Raw genomic sequence first — 23571 nt, 5'->3', positions numbered from 1 at the left:
GAATTTGCTCCATGGGCATCCTTCCTTCCTTCTCTGATCTGGTACGGGCTATCTGGACTAGCACTCCCTAATTACCTAGTCTTTAAATTAGACATTGGCCCTATACTTGTAAAAACTGATCAGCGTTGATCGTAAGGGGAGAAAATTCAGAGATATGAAATTTCCCATATTAGTAGAAATCTCAATCCAACTGAGCTATACTATTTATACGGTACAGACTAGTACCAAAATCCGTAGACTTGAACTAAACATAGTTCTTCGTCCAGAAGATTTACTGAATATAACACAAGCCGTAAGCTTGTTTCGTCTCACGCAGATCCGATAACATAACCGCATCTAAGTACTGTATCGAAGCGATAACACATTGTACAAAAATAACTATGTCGCGGAGCGACCACACACTGTTTCAAAAATCAATAACGTCGTTCACAGTAGATGTTCACAGTAGAAGTACTAATAGTAGATAGGTTCACAGCAGAAGTTGTAGTTAGGTTGTTAGGTGCCGTTTTCGTGGTGAGAATCTCTATATATCCGGGTTCACCCCCACTCTCGGTATCAGTTCAATCTCAAAACTCATATACAACGAAGTATCTGATTCGTAGATCGATTTATCAACTCCCCTTCTCTTCTTTCTTGACAAGTCCAGTAGGTGTGGCGATGATGTAGCTGACCAGCTTGCAAGCCTCGCGCGCGGGTCGCTGTTTGCTAGCCTTGGCTCATGAGTTAAACCCATGAGTCATGTAATTTTCCACGCTCAAGAATAACCGTTTCCGTATACACAAATATGAGATGAAATGACAACAGCAATATTTCAACATATTAACCAAATCCTATCTTTCATAATATAATAATAAATAATAAATGATGTTATAATATATACAATATGATTGCAAAAACCTTATTTACAAATGCTTGACGTAATATAAATATGTTATTACGAATAATTGCCGATGGCGCATAAACTTGATATCAAATGATATCGCGTAAAATGATATTATATTAAATTAGTAGGGCTGGAGAAGCCTGGACGGTTACAGCGGTAAGAGCTCGGACTGGTAATTCGATGGTCGTGGGTTCGATTGCCCGTCTGGAGACTAGTTTTTCTGTCAACTTCTATATTATTCATTTTCCAGTTAAGCAAAGAGGTGAATCATTCATTGTATTTATTTATATGCATAAGGCATAGAAAAGGTTAAAAAAATTGGGATTTCATTGTCAGACTTTTTTCTTCCTGCGCCAAGAATCTATTGTTTGTGTACAGCCGCCAGGAGCAACCTTCACTTGTCAGGTGAAAACGAATCTTACAGCGAAACGACTATTCACGTTTATGGCACATTCCCCAGGGTGGGGAGATAGCCAATAAAGGAGAAAAAAGGAATTTCTGTTTGAATACGTCGGGAAAGTTCGCAACTCAAAATTTTCTACAATTGTGCGCTCATTAAGAAAATGACGTCCTATATGCCTTTTGCATATAAATAAAATAAATTAAAATGAATTAATATATAAAAATTGAGAAAAGTATTCTCGGCACGGGGAGTCGAACCCACGACCATCGAATTACCAGTCCGAGCTCTTACCGCTACGCCAACAGCTGCTCGGCGTGTGTGCTAACGTCAGTGGCTTATACGGTGCGAGAGCCGCGTCAACATTTTTATTTTTATTTTTATTTTCTAATCGATTGACCATCTGGAGTTCCCTCTTTGTGTACTTTCATTTCAAGCCAAGCTCTGCATGTTCTATAAATTTGAGCGAAATCCGTGGTGACGAGTAGGGAATGCCCCCTTGTGAGTAGGAATGAGGGAGTGAATAGGCTGTGTACTGTTTATGTTGACATCAGCAATGTACTGTACGAGTTTCATTTTGACCTGTTATGCAGACAACTCACACAAACTATTTATTTTCTATTTAATGTGTAGTTGCACGTGATCGGTACATTCTGTTCATAACCTGTTAGACAATCCAGATTTAGTTTCTTTTCATCATAGTTACCTTATTGCCATGATCAACACAAGCTTATACTTCAGTGTACAAGTTTTACCTTGGACCACTGTGTATAGGCCTATATACACGAGTATAATTATTAATACAACAGTTTAAAAAAATGCTATTTGTTCGGGGCGTCGACCCATGTGGATCTTTTGCCCCTGCTGGCAACATATTGTATGAACCTGCATGTAATTGGAATGGCGGTAGTGTGGAATGTTGTGTGTGAGGAAAGGAAGATTAAGGACAAACACCCAGTCCTCAGGCCAGGGATATTAATCATATTAAAAAACCCTGACCCGACCGGGAATGGAACACGGGGCCGCCGGGTGACAGGCGGACGCGTTGCCCGCTACACCGCGGGGCCGGACTAATGCAGTACTATATACATTGCTGCTGAAAAAATTGAAGTGAACAAATGGATTTCGAAACAAAATAAATTTAAAAAAAAATGCAGCAAGAATAATCATTTTTTCATTCCTAGTTAATGGGAGGTACAAACTAAAATATATTTTGGATTGAATATTTCGGAAAGGGGGACTCTGTAGTGATAGACAAACACTAAATCAAAACAAGATTTTTATTAAAAATGGGCAGTCTCAACTCTTTTCTGAAGTGTTCACTAAAAACAGAAGCTACGATAAATTTGCGTACCTCTTGAGAAGACCCTGCGTACCACACTTTGAATACCATTGGTCTAGACGGAAAGCCAACAGGAAAGCATTGCTAATTTTTGCTATTTTGCTTTACGTCGCTCCGACACAGATATGTGTTATGGCGACGATGGGATAGGAATGGCCTAGGAAGTGGAAGGAAGCGGCCGTGGCCTTAATTAAGGTACAGCCCCGGCATTTGCCTGGTGTGAAAATGGGAAACCACGGAAAACCATCTTCAGGGCTGCCGACAGTGGGGCTCGAACCCACTATCTCCCGATTACTGGATACTGGACGCACTTAAGCGACTGCAGCTATCGAGTTCGGTGGAAAGCATTGCGGTAATCACTCTGTCATATCATGAGTTACGTTTTCAGGAATTGTTTTCTTTCCACAAACTTAGACAGTCATTTCATCAGAAATACATAATGCAGATACTAATACCTATTTGAAATTGTATAAAAATATTCCCTTTTTTAGATGTGGGTGAGTGGGTTCGAGCTTCACTGTCACTTTACTTGACCATTTTCACTTCCCAACCAAATGCCGGGACAGTTTCTATTCATAGGTCACAGCCGATTCCTTCCACCTCCACACTCAGTTTCATTCTCTTCAGCTTCATTAGCTCCTCAGCTGACGTTTTGACATTAGGTAGGGCTTCCGGCCTTAAAAACATTTCATAATATATCATCTCACCTCATCCCCCACCCCATATCAGGAAACTTGACTAAGGGGAGTTACATACATACCTTGTTGGTGTTCATAAATAGTTCTGCAACACAATAAACGAATGAATGATTTTGAATACATGTGGAATGGTTTCCTGGTTATGTCAAAGATATATTTTCTTTGAATGACCAGTGCTATTCATTTTACTGAATACTGATTTTTCATAACGGTGCAAGTTTGTTTGACATGGTATTGTGTAGCTTCTTAGCTCTGTTGCAGAGCAATTAAAGATCAATACATTGTTAAATTTCTTATAAGCTGTAAGTCTGCCTGCTGTCATTTCTTGATGGATACAGTACTTTTGCATCCATCTCTTGGCACAGGCCAGAGTAAAGTGTAGCTTCCACCGAAGTCCCAGTCAAAATCCATGGCTGTGACAATATGGAAGTTGCTGGGGTATGGGTAGTGCTGAGTAATGACATTCAGAGCATGACTAGTGCATCTGAATGTTACGAAAGGTGCTGCTCATAGGGTCAGTTGTGCTGCAATAGTACATTCTGACCCAGTGAGGAAAGCAATGGCAAACTATCTCCTGCCTCATCTTGCCTAGTACGCCTCATTTTGGTCTGCCATTGGTTTTTGGTGTTTCCTTATAACTGCATAACCTTTGGTGGTGCTATCTGAGGATCCAACCAGCCTCTGAGCTGATGACCTAACAGATAGACAAGCTATAAGTATTATGAGTATTGTACAAGTAAATATCATCGGGCTAAAGTTGCTCACTCTGTACATGTGGGATGACGTACCTTCCAAGTTTTTGTATTCTGAATGAATGTGAAGTGGAAATGATGATTGAGTTAGCTGCAAGTTATTTCTTTGATGTATTTTACAGTTTCCATGTGTATAACCTGCATTATTGTTACTGCTATCTATAAAATGTTGCTGACTGGAATGGTGGGTTTGAATTGCACTGTCAGCAGTCTTGAAGACTCTCTTCCATGGTTTCTCATTTTCACTCCAGGCAAATGGTAGAGGCAAATGAGGACCATGGCTGCTTCCTTCCCAACCTTAGCCTGTCTGCATATTAGTACAGAATAAACTGCTAGCAATTTTTGTTTTTTTTCTGTTTTACTTACTGAATCCTGTCTTAGGTTCAAATTGCCTCTGAGAGAATGCATTCAGTCAGTATTAATATTTAGGTTTTCTTTTCTTACAGCACTGGATGTCTTTTCATTCTTTAGTGGTCTAGGATTTGGATTACTGTGGCTCGGATTCTGGCTATGCTTTGGCATACCAATACTAACTGTTCTATTGGCCACATTAACCTTGGGCTATATCTTGGCCTCTGTCGCCATGTTTGCTGGACTAGGTAATTAATATTCTTGTTATTCTTGTATTGTGTAAAGTATAGAAATCACATTTACAATTGTGACGCTTGCTATATGCAATTAACGGGTTAGCCTGTTAAAATTCATCAAAATTGTTAAAAATGGAGTGCATGATAGTGTCTGATTGGTTAATAGCCATTGTCGACTAGCTAATAGTAATACAATTGCAAGAGGATATGCTAAGCTAAAATATACCTTTATTTACCAATAGATTTTGAGGACTAATGATCTTGTCACTTGTCTCCCTTAAAACAACAGATTTATTAACCTTCCACTCTCTTGATCTCTGCCCTGAAATGCATTGGCTATTTGGTTGGTACTGAGCCTCTACCAGTCCTTGCCTCTCAGGTATTCCTTTTGAAACGTGAGTGTGCAGAACAGAGTCAGTTACAGAGAGGGAACATTCGTTATATCCTTGTTACCATAGTGATTGAACCTCATTGCTTCCATCTGGTACTCTTGTGCCCTATTTGTTGAGGTAGTGCTGCTCATTTTAGTAAAATATTTGACTAAAGAATTTAGGCTCCAGCTTCAGAAGCTATGCAGTGTCCACACTAACGCACATACCAAAAGAGAACTGGTTTGTTAAATTTCACCCCTCACCTGGCCAGTGAAATTTTTTTGACTGATCTGTCACTGAATTGTCTGTGCTTATTCTAGGAAATGGCTTAGGTCAATTTCCAATATCAATACTCATAATATCTAGTTCTAATACTACAGAGGTGGCCAGATTATTATACTAAAGATGTTTTTTTAAAATTTGTTTTCCTGTACTTGGCACCTATTTCAAAGAATGTATTGGGTCTTTTCTTTGTTCAATAATGTCTTACATCTTCTAACAATAGATTCCAGGAATTTCTTCTCATGATTTGGCAACAATAGCCTCCACAATGGCAAATTGTTGCTTTTCAGTTTTCATAAGAGTGATTCCGACATTGATGTAATCGTTTATACAGACATTCTTTTCGAATTAATCTTCAATTTTGCTGTAGTTATCATGAAGTGGGTCACCTCTTATCATTTGTGGGGTGTAATTTTGCATTTTGAGATCAAGAATTTCATGTGCTGGTGTGCCATCGTAACTTTTGAAGCTAAAGGGCAAAAAAGTGACTTATCTCCTACAAAAGGAGAATATTGTAAGGACTCTAACGGACGAGAAAAGTTATTCTCAGAGGGACATTGCAAGGAGACTTAATATCCCTCAAAAATCTGTGAGCAATATCTCTTAAAAGCTTGACCAAGGAGAAGTGTTCAAAGAAAAAGAGTTGGAAAATGCGGACGCAAGAAGATACTTTCACCTGGGACTTTAAGGAAATTGAAGAATATGTGTCTTGACAACAGGAAATTGACTACCAAAGACTAGAGCATGAAAATGCGTGAATTGGGAGTTATGACTTCACTCAGAAGCGTGCGGAGATCCTTGGCGAGTGTGGGTCACAAAGCCTGTAGGCCTCGCAAGAAGGCGAACATAACACCATCAATTGCTCACAACTGCCTTCAATGTGCCAAACGGCTTCAGCGTTCAAGTTTTCCAGGCTTGAAGAAGGCATCCTTGTCTTTTATGACTATTTTATTACAGGTTTACTGCAGTCCATTTCAGAATAGTCGTCATTGCATAATACATTGTGTTGCATGAACATTTCTTTGAGATCTCCATTCCTTTTACTCAGTTTTACCGCATAATATTTCTACATCTTCCTCATCAAAGCAACAGGTATTGTTACTTTTTTCTTTCAGGTAGTCTTCAGTGATGAGTCCATCTTGTGTGTGTCAAAGAAATCCAGTCAGTATGTGCGGAGAAGGCCCGATGAAGATTTTTAACTAGTATGTGTGCATCGAACCGTAAAGCATCCTACTTCTGTCATGGTTTTGGGGCATGATATCTTTGCATGGTACAGGGTGTCTCTACTTCGTAGAAGGCACCATGAGGCAGGACCAGTATTTATCAGTGCTCCAAAATCAGCTATTGCCTCAGGCTCAATGGTTTGGGAACATGAAGTTCATCTTCATGTATGACGGGCCACCATGTCAAAAAGCAAGGACTGTACCAAAGTTTCTTCTAAATAATGAAGTCAGTGTGCTCCCATGGCCAGGTAATTCTCCAGATATGAACCCCATAGAAAACATAGGCAATTCTGAAGAAAAAAATTGAAACAGAAAAATGTTACAACCAAAGAGCAACTGAAACGTGTACTTGTCGAAATGTGGGATAATGACACTGATGTATGTACGGCATGTGTACATCTTGTGGAAAGCAAGCCTGAAAGGCTTGAAATGTTGATCAAGAATAAGGCGGTGCATACAAGGTTCTAAAACTCTTGCTGTTCAAATGCAGTGTGTGATACGCATTGGTAAAGTAAAATATGTAAAGAAAGTCATGATGAGTATAATAATTTGGCCACCTCTGTAGGTCTAAATAGTTTTGTGATGATGGTGGTTTTTTGTGTACGAAGTGTACTTTTAACTAAATGGGTTGACACACACATAAGAATGCCTCTAGTTTTAAAGTTATTGATTGTATCTCAAGTTTTCACTCGTCGAGAGGAGTAATGGACTGGTGAGTTGCTGTTGATAAACTTACAAATGAATAGTAATATCGAAGCGACACGGTGGTGGTGTCATTTTAAGGGGAAGTACAAGTGATATTTATTTTTGGGGGAGGTTATAGATTTGTCCTTTATTAAAAAATCATGCAATTCCAGTTTGATTGCGACCATGTGAGACAAATCTGACATGTTTTCTGCTTTATTTTTTCCAGGAGACTATGCCTTGTTACAGTGGGATATCAATTATTGGACAGCATTTATATGTATTATGATTTCAATATGTGTGATCTTTTCTCCGCTGATGCACAAAGCCAATATCTTATGCTGTGCTATATTAGGAGCCTTTGCTATCGTTGCTCCTATTGATCATTACATTGGTTCCAACCTAAAATTCATTGTTGTCAATACAATGCGGAGGGCCACGGTTCCAGAATTCAGCTCGGCTATCATAGACCCACCATTCCAGTGGAAAGGTTGGTATATTTTGTCATACTCTTTACATGTTCATTCTTGGTGATGATTTTAATGAACCTGTAGCAGGTGCATATTAATTAGAATACTTAAATTGAATGTGCCAGATATTCAAAATTAATCAAATCAAGATGATCAGATTTTTCAATATTGTTCTGAATGCCGAATATGATCATATATTTTTATTTTTAATCCAGTTTGAGCTAGTTTGAAATTTTTGTCTCGATAAATATATATCATTCCTGTCAAGTCGCCAGCACATCACCCAAACTGTATTTTTATCAGTCTTACAATGTCTTACTTACAAAGTCATCCACTACTTAAAACCAGTTAGTGGAGTTCCGCAAACCACTTAGGAACCTAGCCATCACTTGTAAATGGCACTTTCCCTCATTCCATATCTAATTCAGAAACCAAGTGTGTTTAATATTAATACGATGGTCAACCAAATATGAATGAGACTTTCAACAAAATAAACCTCTTCATTTGATTAATGCTGGGGTCGGTAATGCATTGATCGCAATCGGTTGATCGATCGCGATGCCATTTCAGGTAGCATGCGGAAAAAAATTAGTAACCAGGCTTTTAGGTACTCTAAGCAATAACCATGGAGTTGTGATTATCACAAGAGGAAGGTGGCTCATGATGGACAGATGAGCGTTTGCTGTCTCCCCCCCCCCCCCTCCTAAAAGTGGCCTAGTCCTTCCTCGCACACAGTGCAACTCAGAAGTCGGAAGGCTGAACTGAACTAGTACCAGTACAGGGTGTATCAGAACTATACCGCCATAAAGAAAAAACTGGGGATGCTCTTCCATTTTATGTTAAGAATGATGCTGTAATCGGATTGGCGGAGAAGTTTTCTTTTTGAGAAAATTACTTTCATACTTCTGGGCGCACGAACCAAATTGATGAACTCGCCGTATTTGCTATGCCAGACCACAAGCCGCTGCGTGTTTCAGGGAAGAGAAGGGAAGGGAGGGGAAGTGGGGTGTATGATGGACACAGAGATAATGCTTCGCGCGTATGCACAAGTTTCCTCATTCAACTCGCCCAGGATTGTCCCTGTCTCTTACAGGCAATATCCACGGTTCGTTTATTGAAATGAAATTAAATTGCGTGGCGGGAGTGTCAGAGGACATGATCGGCTCGCCAGGTGTAGATCTTTTGATTTGATGCCCGTAGGTGACCTGGCACGCGTGATGAGGATGAAATTATGAGGAAGGCGACACATACACCCAGCCTCCGTGCCGCCGAAATTAACCAATGATGGTTACAATTTCCGACACTGTCGGGAATCGAACCCGGGACCCCTGAGACTAAAGGCCAACACGCTAACGATTTAGCCATGGAGCCGGACTAGTTCGTTTATTAAACAGCCATAACTGCACACACAGTACAAGAACACACTGTAATGAAGACACACTTGTCAGTCAAGGAATGCACCAGATCGTTTCTTCTCTCGTTTGTTGGTCGCAGTTACGTTCTTTATTATTCAGCATGCTCGAAGATGCAACGCTGCCGCCCCACGATTGCGTATTCCTTCACTCGGTCGCTTAGTAGGCCAAGGCCCTTCAAGGACTGTAGTGCCATGGGGTTTGGTTTTATTATTATTATTATTATTATTATTATTATTACTTAACGTCGCTGAAAAACTTGATGAGTGAAATCTACAACTTCAAGGCAAGGACAAGATCATTCTGCAAATTATTGCAGAGATAGTCGTATGATGCAAACCCTCAACATTAGAAAAATAATTATTCGAAAGAGAATAAGGAGAGGAAAATGTTAAACATCAGATATAAGACAGCAGGCACATATCACTTTTTAAACTAGACAGATGAGTTTAAAATCCGTCTTCAGATAGATCGAGCCACTGGCTCTGTTCATTTCTTATCCTTATGTTCCTTAAACCAGAAAACTACTGAACTTGACATATTTACTGTACTTGAACGACTAGTGTTTGAAGAGTATCGTTGGACAGGAAGATGAGTGTTCATTAAATAATGCGCAGTATTGAACAGTGTGACTCTGAAAGTGAAGGCATTATACCGCTCTATTTATCTCTGTGAATCATCATTTTCGAGCATGAAGTTCATAAGAAATATGTATTGAAACAGGCCAATAGATGAACATTTGTATTCTTGTATCAGGCTTCGTGTTAACAGCTATGAACCAAGACACCAAGAACCACAGTAAAATTTGGGATCTCGAAGGTATCTTTTTTTTTCCTGTGGCGTATTATTTATTTATTATAATTGACATATTTTGTCCGAATGGCCGACAATGCATCGACATTGAGATTTGAAAAGACGCACCACGAACCTAATATGCTGACGCAGCAGGGGTGGGGGGCGCAGACGAAGAATACACCCTCGGTATCCCCTGCCTGTAGTAAGAGGCGACTAGAAGGGCGTCCAAGGGATGATCGAGTCATTACTTAATACCATCACGCAGGGAACACTGTGTGGGTCGCCTTTACTTGCGAGTAGTGCCACTATGTTAAGTACACAATAGGTTTGTGATAAGTAGCAACAGTGTGTGATTCAGGATGGGATTATCAGTACCCGTGATTAGTACCACTATATGCGGAACACCAAGGGCTTACGTTCTCTGTAATTAGTACCATCATGTGAGAAACATCACGGGTCTGGGCGTTGCCTGTGATTTAGTACCACTATATGAGCGACACCGTGGGTCTGCGTTGCCTATGATTAGTACCCACTATGTCAGGAACACCACGGGATGTTAGAGTCCCTGTGTTTAGTACACCTATGTGGGGAACACCATAGGTTTGCGTTGCCTGTAAGTAGCGCCGCAATGTGAAAAACACCATAGGTCTGCGTTACATGTGCGTATTCATTACCTGCGAGTAGTACCATAATATGTGGAATACCCGCGAATCTACGCTACTTTTGATTAGTACCGCCACATGATAAATGCCATGGTTCTACTTTACTAGCGATAAGTACCATTATGAAGGGCCGATGACCTGGAATTTGGACCGCTTTAGACAACAAGCATCATCAGTTCAGGATTGTGCTTTAGAAGCAGTCCTTTGATCAGTAATAGTGACGTAAAACAATTATTGTTTTACGCTAGTTTCTGGGAATGTGGGGCACTCAGGGTCGGATCCACTGATTGTTTTAAATTCATATTCATCACGTTTTGAATTCTGGTCAGTGTATGATTTTAGACTTTTAAATTGTCATTACATTTCGTCTCATTTCGTGCCATTAGGGGCCGATGACCTAGATGTTAGACCCCTTTAAACAACAAGCATCATCATCGTTGGCATCAAAAGACGCAGGTTTGGACTGAAGAAAACTCGCCACGGCGGGCAGAGATGGAGATATTCTGAAGTTACATACAGTCCCACATTAAAAAAAAAAAAAAAAAACCTGCTTGTCTTGGCGAGCATACCGCCCTCTACGCGTCCCCACGAACGTGTTCAAATGTGATTAACCTTACGGTAAAATCTTGATGTGAAGAGAGGGCTGTTCACACAAGTATAATATTTGTGTTCAAATTTCAATTAAATTCCCTTCCAGTTGTACTGTAGGTATGTAGGCCTAAATAACGAATGATTAGTTGTAGTGTCTTATGTCTCAGTAGACCTTCAGCAGCTAGCCATTTTCTTAAGTAGCGTACTTACATCCGTAGTTTTCTGACAGATGCATTAATGCATATCAAAACAGACACAAAACTCTTTTTTACCCCACGAACCTACTACGCTGGCGTAGCAGGGGGAGAGGTGAGACTCCCACGTGGCGCGTCCCAGGTGGCGTATAGGGGGTCCTAACCGGCTTGCCGGCGGAATTGAGGGAAATAAAATACCTCTCGCGGACCAAACACACAACTCCCTGTGGGTGGGGGACGCAGACGAAGAATACACCCATGGTATCCCCTGCCTGTCGTAAGAGGCGACCAAGGGGTGATCGTATTAGAAACATGAAACTACTTGTAACTAGTACTACCACACGGGGAACACCATGGGTCGCTTTTACTAGCGCGTAGTACCACTATGTTAGGTACAAAATAGGTTTGTGATTAGTAGCAATAGAGTGCATTGCCGGCTACAGTCCCTGTGATGAGTACCACTTTAGGAGCGACACCATGGTTCTGGCTTGGATATGATTAGTACCCACTGTATGAGGAACACCACGGGATAGCGCGTTGCCTGTAAATAGCGCCGCAATTTGCGAAACACCATAGGTCTGTATTACATGTGTGAATTTCATTACCTGTGACTAGTACCATATTGTGTGGAATAGCGCGAGTCTACGCTACTTTTGATCAGTACCGCAACATAACAAGTACCATGGTTCTACTTTCCTAGCGATAATTACCATTATGAGGGGCCGATGACTTGGATTTTGGATCCGTTTAGACTTCAAGTATCATCGATTCAATATTGTGCTATAGAACCAGTCCCTTGGTCGGTAATACTGACGTAAAGCAATCATTGTTTTACGTCAGTTTCTGTGAATGTGAGGCATTGCGGGTCGGATCCACTGATTGTTTTAAATTCATATCCATCCATCCATCCATCCATCCATTTATTCTTCGTCCTCACGTTTAGGATTTTGGACTTTTAATTTGTCATTGCATTTCGTCTCATTTCGTACCATTAGGGGCCGATGACCTAGATGTTAGGCCCTTTAAACAGTAAGCATCATCATATTTTTTACCGAGCGAGTTGGCCGCGGTTAGCGGCGCGCAGCTGTGAGTTTGCATTTGGGAATTGGTTGGTTCGAACCCCACTGTCGGCAGCCCTGAAGAGTGTTTGCCGTGGTTTCCCGTTTTCACAACAGGCAAATGCTGGGGCTATACCTTAAGGCCAAGGCCGCTTCCTTCCCACTCCTAGCTCTGTCCTATCCCATCGTCGCCATAAGACCTGATTGTGTCGGAATTTGTCCTTTGTAACTATAAGTCTCTCTGTCCTTTCCCAACAGTTAACTGTAACGTGAAGCATTGACAGTTCGTCGTTCAAGTAGAATATCGACGTACTCTCTATCTTTGGCATCCCAAAAGACGGTGATGATAACCTTGTCGGCAGGCAAAACGGGAGCTTCTCCGGAACCGTTTCCCCTTCTTGCACACAATTCCCTACCTCACGTTTCCGTTTCATGGGTATAGTTGTGTATCTTTAATCACGTATATACGGTGTCATAATGTGATATAATGCGCAACAAAACTACTGATTCTCCTCTGCTTTGATGTGACCTAAAGCTTCTGAGAAATTTCAACTTTGACATCTTTCTCCTTTTCATTCAACATGACCCCTGTGTTGAAGTGACTCTGCGTAAACGTAACCTACACAGTTCAAAAGAATTAGGGGAATATGTTTTTGAACGTATGCCATGCTTCACAAAACAATACCTCACACCCAGGTATATTACCAACTGAACCTTTATTCTTTACCGCTGAAGTATACAAAAGAACATCGATGGATTCATTTTCAGAATACGAACGGAAATGTCCAAATAGGGGCGAAAACAAAGTGATAAGTCCTCCAGCATGGATTGTTATCACAGTTGGAGAGCTTCAGTATGGTGTATGTCTTCCACGAGCATTTATCACAGCTTGGCACCTACGTGGCCTGCTTCGTATAAGTCGACGAAGGTCACGTTGCGGTATCGGTTCCCATTCTTCAGTGAGAACCTGTTTGTGGTCTTGGAGAGTCTGCGGTGGAATAGGACACCCACGAACACTTCTGTCAAGCCTAACCCACACATTCTCCATGGGATTAAGATGGAGACTCACTGCTGGCCATTCCATCTTTTGAATGTCCAGTTCTCGCAAGACAGCTCTTGTGATGCGACCTACTTGAGCCCTGGCATTGTCGTGCATGAGTACGAATTCAGGGCCTACACCGTATGCAGCAACCAACACATTCTCTAGCAGTATCTGCTCGATGTACCCCGCAGCGGTAAGATTACCACGGACGACGACAAAGTCCGTACGGCCATCAATACTGATGCCACCCCACACCATCACAGAACCTTGTCCGAATCGGTTCCTGGACAACATTTGGCATGTACTGCTCACCAAACACGTTGACGTCCATCACGGTGTGTCAGGGGAAATGTAGACTCTAACACAGGTCTCCATTGGCGAAGTTGCCAGTTGACGGGGGTACGAGCAAACGGAAGGCGAGCTGCGCGATGTTGCTGCGTTAAACGGGGCACTCGAACAGGACGTCTGGGTCGTAAGGACACTTCTCTTAACCTGTTCCTTACTGTCTGGTCAGACACCGTGACTCCAGTGACCCTCCTGAGGTCTTGTTGCAGTTCTCTGGCAGTTGCTGAACGACGCCGCAACGCACAGATGGTCAGATATCGGTCATCCTGTGGGGTTGTCATGCGTCCACGACCTTGCCCAACCCTCCTTGTTAACTGGCCTGTCTCACTGTAGCGATTCCACGAGCGTTGAATAACTGACGTTGAGACATTAAGATCCACAGCAACACGACGAAAAGTCCATCCTTCGTGGATCAAAGTGACGGCCCTTGCGACTTGAACCACGTTAAGATGTGCGTAAACCAGCCCATCCCATGAGACAACGTGCTCAAATGACCGCAGTAGTCTGTGTACCTCACAACGACACAGGGACGCACCGTTTTTCACTTTGTTTTGAGGGGTCACCTGACAGTTTAATGCATGGCTACGCATACAGATAGAGTATAACTTCGATTTGACATACCCTGAGTAGCTAAGGTCTCAAGGTATGCTGTACGACCATTGGAAACTCATCTACCAAATTACAGTTCACATACCAGACGTTACAAAATATGTTACCCTAACTTTTTTGAACTGTGTATTTTTAATGAATATCTGCACACTTCCATAACTTATACCACTGGTTTCTCTAATTTCCAGACGTTACAAAGCATGTTCCCCTAATTTTTTGAACTGTGTTCGTTTAATGAATATCTGCACACTTCCATAACTTACACCACTGGTTTCTCTAATTTCATCAACGTTTATTGGTGAATCGTCTTGGTCTTCAACTCCCAGCATGTGCTGCGTCGTAATGCTGGTTCTGGGACGATTTGCGTCAGTGGGATTGGAAGTTACTGCCCGATCTTCACGAAAGCACTTGTGTCGCTTGTAAACTTAAGGCTTCGGGAGTTTATTACTTCCGAACTGTGTACGCAATCTGCGCAGGATTCCACTTGATTGAACATCTTGATGTGCTAAAATTAAATAATGATGCTTTGCACAACTGACACATGCACTTCTTGTTCTCTCATCGTTACAACAATGAGAACCCCCTGTGGGTGCGGCACGCAGACGAAGAAAATATATCCACGGTAATCCCCTGCTTGTCGTAAAAGGCGAGTAAAGTGGGCGACCGAGAAATGAGGACACTAGAACCCTGAGACTACTTGTGATTGGTACCATTACGTGCGGAAAACCATGGGTCAGCGTTACAACTATTACCACCTTGCGAGAAAAACCATGGGTCTACGTTGCATGAGAGCAGTACCATTATGCGAGATACTTTACGGGTCGATTCCACTGTGCTCACAATGGGTCTGCTTTACCTATGAGTAGTACCACTTTATGAGAAACACTATGGGTCTATGTTGCCTGTGATTAGTGCCACTTTGTGAAGGAAACCACGGGTTTGGCTGGCGCCCGTGATTAGTCGCACTGTGCGAGGAACACTATGGGTCTGCGTTGCTTGTGAGTAGTACCGTTATGTGTGAAACACCATTGATTTGTTTTACCTGTGAGTAGTGCCATTGTGTGTGACGTACCATGGGTCTACATTACTGTGATTAGTACCACCATGTGAGAAACGCCATGAGTTTCCGTTACCCGCGATTAGTACCATTATAGGAGGAACACCAGGCACTGCTTTAGCAAAGATTAGTGCCATTGTGAGGGGCCGGTGACCTGGAATTTGGACCCCTTTAGATAATAAGTCTCATCCCAGTAATTAAGGCATTATGAATTGGATCCACTGATTGCTTTTGTTTCACGATCATTTTTTCATCATTAGTTTTAGATTCTACTCACTGGATACATTTTGAAGTTTTAATTTTCGCTTCGTTCACCTCGTTCCATTAGGGGCCATTGACCTGGCTGTTAGGCCCCGTTAAACAACCATCATCATCGTCGTCATCATCATCATTACAATGAGAGAAGCGACTGTAGAGGCAAGTGTGAACTGTAGAACGCACTTGAACATTCCTACGAAATGTGTACTGTAGCTACTTTAACGAGCGTTGAACTACACTGCATTGGCTTCAGAAGTCTCGTTTATATTTGATCCTCCTCCTAATACAATCAATCTAGTGAGCACTTTCCTTTGCTGTAACAGCATCAGTTACTTATTCAATAGTGTAACATAAATAGAGCAGTATGTTTCTGTATGTTTTTCTTTGCAGATTGCTTGCTCTCGGTTTCTTGGATTTTAATGTCCATAATCGGCGTTGGTGCCCAGTGCTGGTTACAACGAGGCAAACCGCCTTTCCCACCACCTCCGTATCAGCCTCGAGATGAGAGCTTCACGACAACCAGAAGACGAGGTCTCTCTTTGGTCCGTGGTGAGGACGCTACTGAGCGCACTCCACTTGTAACGGACGCGCGCATCTTGTATGGTGCATCTTCTGACAGCGTCTTCTCGTCTCCAGCGACTCACAACGACGTTGGCACTTCCGGTTCTCGCATCGGCAGACTGCTGACTGTACTAAAAATCTACCATCGAGATCCAGTCGATTCAAATAAGTAACTTATTCTTATAAGTAGATAGGACACTGTATCCAGACTCTTGATATCTTCGCCTAACGACAAAGAACTGTCGTGCCCTCTTGTGGGTTACTGTGGTCGTAATGAGCTCACAACAAACATTGGCAGAAGATGGATTTTTATCACTAGCGCTATAACTTGAATTGTTCAAACTGAATTGTTCTTAAATGCTCATTCTGTGTTGTTTTTATATTCAATTTGTAACATCAACTTCATTACAAACAATTTGTCAAGCAATTTTTGCATGCAAATGATCGAACTGGATCAACTCTTCCTGTTAACAAATCTAGTTATCATTCAAGTCTTCCAATTATGTGATTGCTATGACAAAACAATTCCTTATCGGTTCCCTTTTCCCCTGCACTCTGCTATGCTCTGCTGCTCCAATTTTATAGACTAATAAGAATGTTATTTACAATTGCTATTTCACTTAATTTTTGAAGTTTGCTGATCATCCTTTGAATGGATATATTGAAAGTTGATCTTCCTTTCATTATATGAATATTTCGCCTTCTATTTTTACGTTAGCCCAACTGTGATAAGCAAGATACTTCAATAACAAGAGCTTGCAAGTGTTAAAAAATACAGTAACGCCTTCATAGTGAATTTTTTGAAGCATGTGTGTCCTTTGAATTAGCTATTTTCCTTTGTTCACCTAAAACTCGTTTTGAATCCTCATTTAGGGAATATGTTGTCTGTTCTTGTTTTAATAATCAGAAATGCATCTTTGTTCATTGATTCCCTATAAAATTATATTTTTCAATCTTTAATATCTCTAATCCAGGTTTCTTGATGTTTCCTGTTTCAGTTTTCAAAATCATTAGACATTATATGAAGTGCACCATGTTCTACGATATTCATTGTTGCATACCTGTCTCTGCATTGTTCTTTTTACACTTTGCGAAGTTCGGTGCTATTATCAACTACACTAGTGACTGCCTCCAGAGGTCTGTTCTTGGAAGGAGTTTACATGTCGTGAATTTCTCCATTTCATATTAAAATGTTCTCTTTCGAGTTGTGTTACAGAACGTTTCTCATTCGGAAAGCATTTTCTAAATACAAGTAATTCCCTCGTTTTATTATTGCTGCTAGACAATGCAAATTCAGCTTGCTTCTGGATGAGTATCATAATGGACTGGCTCTAATTTCCAAATGCATTTTATCTTCAGGTGTATTGAAATCCACTGCATTCTCACAAATGAATTATTTTCATGAATCTGTTCAAATTAATTTGTCTATTTTCTTTATCATAATGGTCAGGTTCCATTAGCTTTCATAAAATGATTCACACCTTTGTAACAACTTGGCCATTTGACAGGGTGCCGTTGACTTCCTGAATTCTTATTTAATCGTTTACAGTGTTAGGGCATGTTTTAAACAACAGCCTTTTTCCCTTACAGCTATCTTCCATTATACGCACGTGATATAGGCGAATTCTTGCACAGTTTTAGAACTCTCAGTAAATACCATATTATTAGTGCAAATTCGTTTCACTGCAGATCTTGTAATTTGTGGGTAATAATTTATGTTGAATATTATTTTAGAATTGTTGATTTTTTAAAATCTTGTTAGTCGGATTAAGAATTTTGTTGCTGTTTTCTTCGTGTTGTGAATAGTCCGCCCGACCAAGTTTCAGTGTTGTTGTTTGTTTGTTGTTGAGAGCATTTAACATATTATTAGCCTAATCTTTTATACATTTAAAACCAAAATGTTAATTTTACTTCTGTGTGTATTGTGAACCATCTCTTACAATATCGTCCATGAATCTGCTTTTATGTTCACTGTGTTTGTGGGTTATTTACATTGTTAAGACTATGACTTTTTATTGACTGTTGAGACCAGCATTTATGTCACAGAATAGTTCCATAAACAGCAATAATTCATGAGAAATAATGAAGATTTCAAGGGGCTAAACGTTATGGTCATAAATGTGTACTCTATCACATTAATAGCAATGGAATTCTACGGGTATGTGAAGCCGAAACATAATATCGTAAGCCTTGTATGTGTTTTGGTAACTGTGAAATGGTAATAGTTTAGATTGCACACGTCTTCAACGATCTCGTAGCGTCTTGTAGTTTGCTCGCCGCATAGTGGGGTCAAAAGCTGCTTTTTCTTGGGGGAGAAAAAAAATTGCGTTATTGTCTTCTACATTGTATCAAAAGTAGTGTAGCTTTTGGCTTTTCTAAAGCTATGGTTACAACGAATACTAAAATTCCGATTCACAACAGAAAACTGGGGAGTAGTTTCAAAAAGCTTATCATCGGGACTCTTCAGCTTCGTCCTGTCGGTGTCGTCTCTGCTGTCGCCTATCACAGAACGAAAATCCGATGCTGGAAACATGTCCAGGACCTCTTTATCAAGCTGCATGGCTTTCTTCTTCGGTATCTTCGTGAGATAAGCGGATCGGATGATATCAACAGCACGTGAGGATGGACATCTCCGTTTTCGTTCGGGACCCTTTCGGGAGAAACCTTCTGTGTACTTCTTAAGTTCCTTGTTTCTATCCTCGTCGGCTTCCTTGCTTAGTTGACCCATGAGGATTAAAGCGCGGAGGTTGATTTCTGGACCAATTTGGCTAAGCGATTTTTAAGCTTGTCTACGTCTTAATCCGCTACTATTTGAAAATGAGCTGACATGAGCTGGGTTTGTTTCCGGTTACGGCAAATACAATGTGTGAAATAGACATGTCACGATGCGGAACATGATATGCCCTGATTTACACTAAAATCTTCAACAAGAATACGACCTGATAGGCCCTGCTCTGCGACATTTCTGTTAAAGACTGGATTGAAGCCTTTCAGAATTCCAGCTGTGCATACTACAAGACTCGGAAGATCATATTCCAAAATAGTGTAATCCAAACTTACCTTCGGGGCCGATGACCTAGATGTTAGGCCCCTTTAAATGACGATCATCATCATCATCTAAACTTACTTTTGCTTAATAATTCTCTGTCCAGTGGTCACAAGTGACTGAAGTTTGTTTTTGTAATTATGGTTAGTTGTTAATTGTAATAAATCATAACTGCAGGTTTTAGACTATGTGTAGGATTACTACTGTTCGAACAGGTGACAGTAAATAGAAGTAAGGAATTCTGCTGACAGCCAGTAGTGTTGCCAAATTGATGTGGACACCAGCGGCTTCATACTTTCTTGAAATATTTTGTGAACACAAAATGTAGTCACAAACAAATCTTCTCATACTCTTCGGCATAATAATATGAAGTACAGGTGTTACTTACATTAAAAACTTGGCAGATGTACCAAATCTCTCTTACAGTATTTGTGAATTTAATAAACCGGAGCGATTTTAGTAAGTAGGCCCGAATTCGTCTTTAACTGTGATTAAAATTTAATTCTTGTTTTAAGTTCTTGTTCTAAAATATAAACGAATAAACTGTTTTAACAAGAATCAGATACTTGTGAAAGAATATTCTTTACAGGACTATTATATTCCGCTAAAAGCAGGATAATAATAGTAATATAGAGTGATCCTGTGGCTAGCTTGCCGCAAAGCTACCGTGATTCGAACCCCGACTATAGCATGTGGAATTTTTCAAATAAATCTGTTTCGATTCTACATAAAACTGGAGTTGTGGCTATGGACCCGATATGAATTGTCGTGTGTAAACATACAGTATACGCTTGCATAATAATAATAATAATAATAATAATAATAATAATAATAATAATAATAATAATAAAACTTTTTAACAGTACTTTCCTAACATCACTAAAATAACTCCCTTGAGAGAGAGAGAAATCTGTACCACTACAGTAGTGAGTCAACCAATCCTTAGGTCTCGATTTCAATCTCGGAAGCATTAAATTAATTTGCCCCTCGCTTATCTTTTCCCCCACTTTCTATACGTCGACAAACATCATATCTTTACATTCTTTTTGTTATATTTAATTTTTTTGTGTTTGTGATTAATTAGTTCGTTTCAAATCACTTTAGCCTATTTTTTGTTTGTTTTATTCATCTGGACCGCAAGATCGCATGTAGCACAGGCACTTACATTACAACGTGTGTGAATTGTGTAATTCATATTGTAGCCTTTGCCGTCGGCTATCTAAGAACAATAGAGCCCCGTTTAACTGACCTTCGCTTATCCGACACTCCGTTTTATCCGACACAAGTTGCGCATCGTGGAAAATTTTGGTAAGTGAGGAGGAATATGAGAAACATCTTTTTTTTTTTGCAAGTTGTTTTACGTTGCACCGACACAGATAGGTCTTATGGCGACGATGGGACAGGAAAGGGCTAGGAGTAGGAAGAAAGCGGCCGTGGCCTTAATTAAGGTACAGCCCTAGCATTGCCTGGTGTGAAAATGGGAAACCACGGAAAACCATATTCAGGACTGCCGACAGTGGGGTTCGAACCCACTATCTCCCGAATACTGGATACTGGCCGCTGTTAAGCGACTGCAGTTATCGAGCTCGGTCAAGAGAAACATTCTGCCAATGAAGAAATCAGCACGGAAAACATGGACAGTATGTTGCCTTTGCTGACACAAATCGCTGGATATGCAGATGTGAATGATAAAAGACCAGTTTGATGTGACTGACGAAGTCATTGTCGACATTGTTAATAGTGGTGAAAAAAGAAACAAGAGGAAGAAAACTTAATTGAAGAAGGTGGCGCTAAAATAAGACAATGAAGAATTCAAAGCTTGTAAAGCAGCATCGAAATCCGTTGACTCAGACTCCTCCTCACTTAACAAAAATTTGCCACTCATGTCGGATGAAACCAGTAGCGGCGATTGTGGAGGGGGGGGGGGGACGGTGGGGGCAGTAGCCCCCCTCCCACTTTGTGGAGAAAACATTACATTTGTATTCACATTTTTGTCGGCTGAAACTAGAAATTATAGGAATTATTTAAAAAGGCAATTTGTCCAAGCTCTGTTGTCTTATCAGCTCATTCTTTCCTTTATTTTCTTTAATCATTAAAAAATTATTAGCAGACATACGCACAAAATATCATTCCTGGCGGCTAACCAATTTGTATAGCGCCACAAAATGTAGTGGAGACTTTATACGTGTTGTAAGAGTAGCAGGGGTGTATATATATATATATATATGTATATATGTATATATATATATATTTTTTTTTCTTTTTTTGCCGAGGTCATGGACACTAAGGAATGATTCACTCGCTTGCCGCGCACATTCGTCAATCTGGCATTCTCTTCAGTGTCTGTTAGTTTCTTAGTGTGTAGTCAAATACTAAACGATTTTACTTGTTTAATCACGCCGTACTTCTATTTAATTGTAATAAATGCGTAATATTATTCCTTCAGTGAAAGTTGTATTGTACCGGTGTAGTATTGGATCAAAATCTTACCTATTATTACCGCACTTAAATTGGTAAACGCTCATCCTTTACCTCTCTGTCGAAATTCGCTCAGAGGGCATCAAAAAACTTACCATCTTGTAGCTTCAGTTTTGATGTATATACCCCTACCTCCATCAGCTGTATCCCACAAACCCGGGTACTGTTTGTTGTCTGTGTATTTTTTTTCCCCCGCACTTTTAATCCCCAATCGCCGCTACTGGATAAAACGGAGGGTCGGATAAGAGAAGGTCGATCAAATGGGGCTCTGCTTTGTTTGTTTGTTTTGTTTGTTTGTTTGTTTGTCCACCGGGTGAGTTGGCCGTGCGGTTATAGGCGCGTGGCCGTGAGCTTGCATCCGGGAGATAGTGGGTTCGAACCCCACTGTCGGCGGCCCTGAAGATGGTTTTCCGTGGTTTCCCATTTTCACACCAGGCAAATGCTGGAGCTGTACCTTAATTAAGGCCACGGCTGCTTCCTTCCCACTCCTAGGCCTTTCCTCTCCCTTCGTCGCCATAAGACCTATCTGTGTCGGTGCGACGTAAAACAAATAGCAAAAAGTTTGTTTGTCCAACCCTTGTCCCGTTTCCCTACGGGGTCGGGTATGAGGTGGGATGGCGGGTTTTTATGACAGGATGCCCTTCCTGACGTCAACCTCATCAAAGGAGTAAATGGGACTCTACTGTATTTAGACGAAATATCCGACGGCAAATCTCCAGCACTGGTGTGTTACTTCTACTGTGAATACGTAACATGACGCCGTGAAAAGGATGGCCAGAAAGCGAGCTAAAGTATATTACAGACTATATAAACAAATTTAAATCTGTATCAACATACTTGTATGCTCAAATGTTCATTTATTATACAGTGAATATAAATATCAACTATCTTACAATACATCTGTGCCGGTCTGAGTGGCTCAAACTGTTGAGACGCTGGCCTTCTGACCCCAACTTGGCAGGTTCGATCCTGACTCAGTCCGGTGATATTTGAAGGTTCTCGGATACGTCAGCACGTAAAAGAACTTCTGTGAGGACTAAATTCCGGCAGCTCGGCGTCTCCGAAAACCGAAAAATTAGTTAGTGGGACGTAAAAACAAAAAAAATATTATTACTATTATTACACCTGTAAGCAATTTACGGTATTGTTTTGACATAAATCTATCTTATGGCTGGGGATCATCTAAAAATTTGCATCACGAAATTAGCTATATAAAATGTGTGACACGATGTTACCTAACAATGGTGCAGGTTGTGATGTGAAGTATTGATGGATGGGCATGACTGAGAGACAATATAGAACATTATTATATCAAAGAGGCCGTATCACCTCATACTTGAAACAACTGATTACTTCATTCGCAGTAGTTTCATAGGCCATGAGTCAGTTTCCCTCCTTGGATGCACTGAATCTACTCCAAATTTCATACAGATATCACTCGAAAACGATTCATTAGAAGCAAATAAATTAATCGTTACCAATTTAAGTTTCATTTATTTAAAAATAAAGGCATATTTATGATCATTTGATGATTTTCTTAAGTCTCTGTACAAAGACATGGGTTGAAGTGAGCAAGCTACGATTTGCGGTTCCGTGGATATAATTATAGAATTTAATCTAAGAAACAAAATTTCAGTTATTCACTCAGTAAGATGTAATACATAGGTACTGGTAGTGATTATTGTTTTAAGAAGTAGTACGACCGGGCACCTACCATCCTCTATTAACACTAATCAGAGGGGGGAAATGGAAGGGGTCCGACATTTCGAAG

At 40.6% G+C, this 23571-nt stretch overlaps 1 protein-coding gene across 3 annotated transcripts in view; it reads left to right on the top strand.

Moving 5' to 3' along the window:
* Nucleotides 1-18247, top strand: part of LOC136866022 (transmembrane 7 superfamily member 3) — a 112714-nt gene extending 94467 nt beyond the window's left edge. For all 3 annotated transcript variants that reach the window (XM_067142632.2, XM_067142631.2, XM_067142630.2), the window contains 3 exons: nt 4522-4674; nt 7452-7712; nt 16106-18247. In XM_067142632.2, coding sequence (XP_066998733.1) covers nt 4522-4674; nt 7452-7712; nt 16106-16449 — 758 coding nt within the window. In that variant the 3' untranslated portion in view covers nt 16450-18247. The remainder of the gene's footprint in view (nt 1-4521; nt 4675-7451; nt 7713-16105) is intronic.
* The last annotated feature ends 5324 nt before the right edge of the window (nt 18248-23571 follow it).

Source organism: Anabrus simplex, chromosome 3 (assembly GCF_040414725.1).
Source record: "Anabrus simplex isolate iqAnaSimp1 chromosome 3, ASM4041472v1, whole genome shotgun sequence".
Taxonomy (NCBI): Eukaryota; Metazoa; Arthropoda; class Insecta; order Orthoptera; family Tettigoniidae; genus Anabrus; species Anabrus simplex.
Note: the sequence above shows the minus strand (reverse complement) of the source record. Positions and strands in the feature narration are given on the sequence as shown.